Raw genomic sequence first — 8,200 nt, 5'->3', positions numbered from 1 at the left:
TCGAGACCGATATGATCGGTTTTTTATCCCCAAACCATCGGTTTCGGCCGGTTCAACCAACCCATAGCAGACGTCGGTGGTGTCTCGGTTTTGCACCGAAACCGACACCGAACCCATCGGTGTACAGCCCTATCTAGCATTAAGCCAATCTGATGCATTGGACTTCCAATATGAGGAGCCCAAATCCATCCAATGTTGAATGAGGAAATCCGTATTTCACGTTTGAATCGTTTGAAGGTTGAATTGGGTAGCATGTTGCTCATGCAAGATATCCACCACGTGCCTTCGTTTTTACTATGTAATATTAGATCAGAACCGCTTCTAAGCCGTCGAGCCATTTTTTATTGTTTAACAGCCTCTCACTTAATATGTTGACCTACCTCAGAACATTAGTATTAATCTACGTATATGTATATATAAAATCACATATTTTACAAATCTATTTTATCATTCAAACAAAATTTTCATATTGACTTATGCATATATGAGATAAAATAATAATAAAAAGTAATACTACATACAATCGTGGAATATGTAAATATCGTACAGTCACTTTGAAAAATAATGGGATCTATTATTAAAAATTAATTTCTTTTTATATGGATCACATATTTATTTATTTTTTTCAAAGCGACTGCACACTCACGTCTGCAAATATCATTTCTCAATAATAAATTATTAATTTTTTACCTAATTTTTTTTATAGACTTTGCAAGTAGAGGAAGAGCATGCAATAATATCAACTTCATAATTATATGCTCAAAAATAGTTTGTAATGTCAATTTAATACAATACAAATTTCTTCAAGATCATTACGATACAAATTTCTCCAAGATCATCATAATATAAATTTATTACAATACAAATTCTTCCAAGATTATTACAATACAAATTCCTTTATTGGAATGCACCAGCCCTCGTTTATATGTAAAATAAAGATGAAAACAATAATTTTATTTGCACCAGTCAGAAAATAAAACATTTGTTTCCTGGGATTTTTAACTACACCACAAAAGCAGAACTAAAATTTCTCACTGGCCATGCAGTTGTCTCCTCTATAGTACTTATCCCAAGCCATCATAACTTGGACAAGAAGTATCTCCATTCATCAATAAGCAACATTATAAGATTTTGTGGGCGTCCTCATTCATCAAAAAGTTCTATTTGAATAAACTATTCCACAATTTCTTGTAACAATGTAAAAATATATATATTAAGGTAAAAAGAAAATTAGTTTTCTCCAAGTTTAACCAAAAGGTTAAAAAAAAAAAAACTTCAATCACCAAGAACCTGAAAAGAATTTATTGAAATATGAAATGATCACAGATTTATGAAGATGACAATGGCATGGGCAAACATTATAACCCTTATTTATGTTTTTAGTCAAACACAAAGCCGAAGACCCAAAACAAGATAAACGTCTCATGCAGACAACTACAGATTTGTTTTCAATCTCATAGTTTTGGGGCAATAATCGAAACCATATGCATCATCGAAACCAGATGCATCATCAAAACTAGATGCGCGCGAGAATCACGCGAGCAAGAACAGAAAATCAGAAACCATAATCTAGCAAGCAAGAACAGAAAATCACGAGAAATGCAAAGCCAAAATCATTGAAACTAGAATATAAAACCAATAAACCCTTATCTAAAACCAGTAATCATCAAAACCCTAATCTAAAACCAAGAAACCGAGAAGGAATGTAGCATCGAAACTGTGAAGAAAAAGAGGAAAGCTTTTATACCTGAAAATGCAATTGTGATGAGTCCAAAGTCGTCACAAGCTCCGTCGACAGCCATCGTGAGAGAGAGGTGCATGGGTTTGATCTTCCGTCGGGATTGTTCGAGCCGAGAGAGGGATGGAGAAGAGGAAATCGTGTTTGGGGGGAGTGCAAATCGGGATGAAAATAATCTCGTTGAGGGGTTGGAGAGAGAGAGAAGAAAAAATGAATAAATTATGTTTTGATAAGTGAATAGTATATCTCTAAATTTATATAAGTATTATAAGTATTGTTCATAACTAGCTAAATATTTAGAGATATAAATCAATATAGATTAATTTAGACTCATATTATGCAGATATAATTTTGTATATATAGATGCGGATGCTCTCAGAAATTACACTAAACTCTAAATGCACTCGTTCATATGAAATACAAAAGAATAGAATCAATCACGATAGGAAGATCAATATGTGCTTCCAGTTTCACCGCTGCAGAATAGAAAAGCAGCTTCCACTGCCACCAGTCATTACCAAAATAACTCCACTACAACTCACCAACTCCACTTTTCATTTCCGCATACACTCTGGTAGGGTTGTACAGGAACCGCCGGAACCGACCGTGAACCGATCAGACCGACCGCCGGAGCACGGAACCGGCCGGAACCGGCAAAGAACCGGTCGGCGGTCGAGAGAAATTGAAGGAAAACCGATATCGGCGGTTCGGTGTCGGTTTGAACCCCTGGAAAACCGCTGAACCGGCCGATCCGGTCTATTTATATATATTTTTAATATATGTATATAAAACGACGCCGTTTCACTTATTATAAGTGAAACGACGCCGTTTTAAAGCTTGAAAGTTAAAAAAAAATTAAAATAGAACGGCACCGTTTGGCTTAAAAGCCAAACGGCGCCGTTTTAAGATGAATTAATAACCCCCCCCCAGGCCCCTCTTCTTCTTCCCCGCGTCATCTTCTTCCTCCTACCCTCTGCAACTCTCTTCTTCTTCCATGGCAGCGACGGCGAGACAGTTCCTCCTCCTTCACAGAAAACGTCGACGGTGGACCGAAGACCGCGCCGACGCACGTCGAGACCGATATGATCGATTTTTTATCCCCAAACCATCGGTTTCGGCCGGTTCAACCTACCCATAACAGACGTCGGTGGTGTCTCGGTTTTGCACCGAAACCGACACCGAACCCATCGGTGTACAGCCCTACACTCTGGTTTGGCAAACAAGAAAACAATTACCATTCAACCTGCTAAACCTAGAGCTCATCCTTCCATTCCTTCAAGCTTCAAAGAAGAAGAAAATGCAGCGGCAAGAAAACACAATTTCGTTCATTCGAGCTTCATCTAAAGAAGAAGAAAACGTAGTGTCAAATATTCTCTCTCTCATATCTCTTCTTCTCTCTTAGATCTCATAAACTGCAAAATATAAGAGGATGGCAACTAACATTCAAGAAGAAACTACAACATATTAAAATAAAGGTGAAAAAGAATATTAAAAAAAAAATCTCCTACACGAACAGCCACAAATAGATCTCCCATCTCAGATCTCTTCTTCATCCACCTAGAAAAATTCCAAAGCAACGACTAGTCCACCACCACATTTTCTTCCCTCTACCTATCATACTCGACGACTAGTAAGTATGCTAACAATTTAAAATATATTAATGAAAATGAAAATATCCATAAGCGAGAGGGCTTCCATGCCACTTGAAAGAGAGAGTTAAGGTTGATTTCAAAAATAAAAGGACAAAAAATAGAATTAGAGGCTAGGTTTGGTAAGAGTTATGCCAGCCAAGAGGAGCATGACTATAGATTCGTTCAAGGCCAACTTGCACTGAGCAAAGCGTCACCAAAAGCTGGACCCTAGCATCGTACACGGCGTCACCAAGTTCTTTGATCTCACTCCGACCGAGCTCCGTATAAATTTGATCGTCACCGTCGAAGGCCAAACAAACCAAAAACAAAACAAAAAACAAAAGGGGCTGTGACACACAAGGGAGACCGATGAGCTGTTTTTGGTCGAATAAGAGATCTCAAAATGATCATATCAGTGTGTCTCTTTGAATTTTTTCCTGGGTGCGGTCTCATTGTACTTCTAATGGAATGCCTACGTGACATTAGGTTATTGGAGGGTTACTTTTGGGGGAAGATAAGTCCGACCGGTTCTAAGGAATTCTCATATTAGATATACTTTTAAGAAAAACGTTTGAGGCAAGCACTAGGCGCAGTTGGCGTCCAGATGCTAACATGGTGGGACACGTAATTTATGTGTTTTAGATAATGAGATGAGATTAAATAGTTTTAAATAAAAGTAGAAAGTCGAATAAAATATTATTTTTTAATATTATTATTATTTTAAAATTTTAAATTTTAAAATTATTTATTATAGTTTGTATAAGAATTTAAAAAAATTATAATGATGAGATGAGATGAAATAAGATGTGATTAAATATTTTTACTATTCAAATGAATCTTAATGAAACGATCTTATTTTCCGCCCAAGTTTTCATGAATTAAGATTGGATAATGCTACACATCCCGTTCATTGATCCCGTTTTCTCTTCCCGTTTGACGTGGCCGGTACACGTTGCACAGTTTTTAATTATTTTAACCCCACGTTGCTTTCCAGCCCATCAATCACCTTCTCGTTAAACACTTCATTTAATTTTTTTTTTTAAGCACAACCCCCCAAGCTTCGTCTCATTCTCCTTGGTTTCCCCTTCTCCTCAGTTTTCCAGCCCCACAAGTTTGTCTCCCTCTCCTCCATCTCCGACGGAATCTCCAAGGTTTGTTTGTTTTCTTTTTTCTTTTTCTTTTTTTAACCTCAGTTTCCCATGCACCCACCGGTCCATCTCTACAATTTTTTTTTTCTCTGGAATTTTTTTGGAATTATATGATTTGAGTGCTTTATCTTCTGGGTATGTGCCGAGACTGCCTCCGTCAAATCATCGGAGACTAGCATAGCAGAGTTCCATGTGGCAACATAATTCAACCCTTGTTCCAAACTCAGGTCCTTGCTTCTTTGTAGCACCGCTTTTGTCCCTGTGCTGCTAGTGGAGACTTTTCTGCAATTCTTGCCTCCCATTTAAACAATTAAATATTTTAACCATTATCTTCATTTTATTTGGTGTTCAATTTATTGAGAAATGCCCACAATTGTTATTCCTGTTATCTAAAGCTAAATTCTTTACACTATCGCATAAAGACGAGATTGAGATTAACAAACAAGGTTCTCATTACCCATTTCATCAAACATGGCAACTTTGATTCTCTTTGCCATTGAAGTGCTTATGCACTTCAAATCATATAATTTCAATGAATCAGACCCATAAATCTTTGTGAAAAAAATAAATAAGTTTATCTTGGAGATTTTGTCGGAGATGGAGGAGAAGGAGACGAAGCTTGGGGGCGAAGTCGATGGGCGATGGGGTTGGGGAGATGGAGACGATGGGGCTGGGGGGTTCAAACTCGTGGGGTTGGGAAACTAAGGAGAAGGAGATGAAGTTTGGGGCGATGTGCTTCAAAAAAAATTAAATGAAGTGTTTGACGTGAAGAGAAAGAGACCAAGTCAATGGGCTGACGATGTGAGATTAAAAAAAGTAAAAATTGTGTAACGTGTAGCGGACACGTCAAACGGGAATAGAAAACGGGATAAAGGAGCGGGATGAATAGCATTATCCTTATCCTTATAGATTTATCTGTTTTACCATACCTCTGCGACCTTTTTCTTTTCTGAAAAGATAGACAATAAGATAATTAAAGCCGATTTAATATGATTTGACCCATGCGATATACATTTGTGCAGCTTTATTCCAAAATCCGAGTAGATGGCGACGTGGATCGCACACTCATATACGTAACTTTTTTCAATGGGACTAGTAAAGTATGTTTTGCAAATGCATTGAATTCAGGAATCTTTTCTCTTTTTCTTGTAAGCTTATCTCCTCGACTGTCTAACTAAACTGCACGAATATCATAACAGGATTTATTGGGCATTTATGCAATGATGTGATATTATCATTGTATTAACATGATATTTTACAAAATTAAAATAACCTTTCACCCAAATTTTATTCTCTTCTCCTAGTAATTTTCAAAAGCTAATAAAAATATTTTAATTTTTTTTTAAACTCCCACTATATTTAGAGTTTTGTTTATACATAAATCTAACTGTTAGCACATCACTTGTAATGAAGTTCATTATAACTTTAAGAAAATAAAAATATTAATAATTTTTAATATAACTAATGTGAAAACTAATAATGTGTTAGATGTGTAAAAAATAAGATGTATAATTACATTTTCTCACATGGTAAAACTAAAAGATGTTGCTAGCGGGTAGCTTAGCATTTATCGTGACATATTGTTAGTTGAAAATTTTTATTTTTTATTTATTGTTTTTAAATATTTTTTTAATATTCTTAACCGTTAAAAAAATAAAAAAATATAATTTTATTAATAGTTATTTTTTTAGCAATTAAATACAAAAATAAAAAATAAAATAAAATATATGAACGGGACAAACTTTCATTAAGCATTTTTCAAAATCAAATAACACGTAATGATTTTTATTTTCTCAAGATTAGAAAATCTTACATGAAAATCAACCAAGATAATGATATGGGATTGATTAGATCGGGTAAAAAGGAGTTATTCAAAACTAAAAAAAAGATAAAAAATCGTTGTTCTTAAAAGCTGCCACGTCGGCTCAGCGCAATGACTTTCCGCGCAAGTCTCGTCTCGTTACTGTTCGAGAATAAACGTTAACGGGTGCATGAAAAGGTCACGCTCGGTTGCTCTCTCAGCTTGCTTCGCTCTCTGCATTGACTGCGAGCCCTCGCTTCAGACGACCAATGGACGCCTTCATGGCCCTAATTTGCCCGAATTCCCCTTCCGTGAGCTCTCTCTCACCCTATTTTGCCCAGATTCTGTCTTTTCTGTAAATACATTAACATCTTGTCTATTAAGGACTCGAATTTGCCCTCTGTTTGGCAGCCGGGAAAAGTTCGACGAAAAGGAGGGAGAATCGAACTACACGTTGACGAAAGATTTTGATTCTCTTGATATCTTTTGTTTTTCTTCGTTGTCTTGGTCTGCCAAACAGAAAATTCTTGTGCTTTATTTATCTCTGAAGACTCTAAAGCCACCGCCACAGGCAACCACCTCCCTCCCGCTTTCTCACTGTCACCTCTACCCTCCTCGAACTTCTCCCATCACTGCAGCTAGAGCAATTACTGCTACCAGTTTTATACGTGGTTCAGTTGATCTTAACATAGATTTTCTTGGTGTAATCAAACCTTTGAAAATTATTTTCAGAGTCAACCAAATAATAGAAAACGAACCAATTTTCTTGGCATTATCTGTTGAAAAAATTTGAGGTCGAGACAAATGGAGCCTTAGTTATTTTCCTTCTTTAATTGTGTTAGACTTGGACCCCAAGAAAAAGAAGTTGTTTCATCGAGTTCAGCGCAATCGGCTTTGCTGGGGGTGAAAGTATTTCTTCTCTCTTTTCAGTTCCAGTTCGCCTTCCCCCCTTTTCCTCGGTTCTCTCAGTGACCAGATAGACAGCATGTACTGGACTCTGTTTCGACATAGATTTGCTAATCTGTTTGGTTGCAGAAAAAACCGAAAAAAAACTCGGGTCAAGCAAGACTGAAGCTAATGCTACTGGTTTAGTTCGGTTTTTTTTTTCCTCCGATTTCAAATGGAATTAATTGAGTAATTTAACTTAGAATTGAAAATAGAAGGGGATTGAATCTGACCATGAATTGGCATTTTCCTTGCTGGTTTTCAGGTATGGGATGGAAATCGAACGTCCGAGTGTTTCGATAACATATATCCTTATGATCAAAGGCTTTATTCTTGGTGCTAATTTACACTTTAGTATAAAAAGATAGTTAATGGTTTGGAAAATTGCATTTTCTTGACAATGCATACGGTTTTAGGTTTCGGGGTGAATGCTGCGACTCTTGTTATGATTTTTGTGGTTGGAATTACTCAGAGGAGTGCCGGACGAAGTTGGACGGTAGGTTCTGACTCCTGAGTTCTAAACGCTCATCTAGGCTTTGGCTATTTTGAGTTGAAGTTTCCAAGACTTGTTACATTCCTTTGTCTCATCTAGGCTTTTGCTAGTTGCTTAAAGAATTTAAGATAAAGTAAATAGGGTAGCCAGGTCACACTGCTACTTTATACCCCTTCGATTAAGATCTCAAGGGTTACGGTTTAACTGACTTCTACGCATTTAACTCACTCACATCCGCACACAGATAGATAGATTAGAAATACTTATTCTATATGTCCACATTAATATTTTTCCCCTGGAACATCGCTAAACCATCGTTATAATGATAACTGATTAATTTGCATCATGTCAAAATCTCTATTTTTATCAAACAAAAAGAAGCTAAAAAATATTCTCTTCTACATTGATGAACGAGAAATATCATATTGAATTTGACAGTTTCAT

General features: G+C 36.5%; 1 protein-coding gene across 4 annotated transcripts in view; it reads left to right on the top strand.

The window, feature by feature from the left end:
- Nucleotides 1-6,507: 6,507 nt before the first annotated feature.
- Nucleotides 6,508-8,200, top strand: part of LOC109008212 (ABC transporter C family member 13) — a 34,782-nt gene continuing 33,089 nt past the window's right edge. For 3 of the 4 annotated variants that reach the window (XM_035692218.1, XM_035692217.1, XM_035692216.1), the window contains exons 1-3: nucleotides 6,508-6,629; nucleotides 7,529-7,569; nucleotides 7,672-7,759. In XM_035692218.1, the coding sequence (XP_035548111.1) occupies nucleotides 6,588-6,629; nucleotides 7,529-7,569; nucleotides 7,672-7,759 (171 nt within the window). In that variant the 5' untranslated portion in view covers nucleotides 6,508-6,587. Of the gene's footprint in view, nucleotides 6,630-6,729; nucleotides 7,410-7,528; nucleotides 7,570-7,671; nucleotides 7,760-8,200 lie in introns of those variants that run through there. The other variant, XM_035692219.1, reaches the window with a different exon arrangement.

The sequence above is a fragment of the Juglans regia genome, chromosome 7 (assembly GCF_001411555.2).
Source record: "Juglans regia cultivar Chandler chromosome 7, Walnut 2.0, whole genome shotgun sequence".
Classification (NCBI taxonomy): domain Eukaryota; kingdom Viridiplantae; phylum Streptophyta; class Magnoliopsida; order Fagales; family Juglandaceae; genus Juglans; species Juglans regia.
The sequence above is the reverse complement of the archived record's forward strand: the minus strand, read 5'-3'. Positions and strand labels throughout refer to the sequence as shown.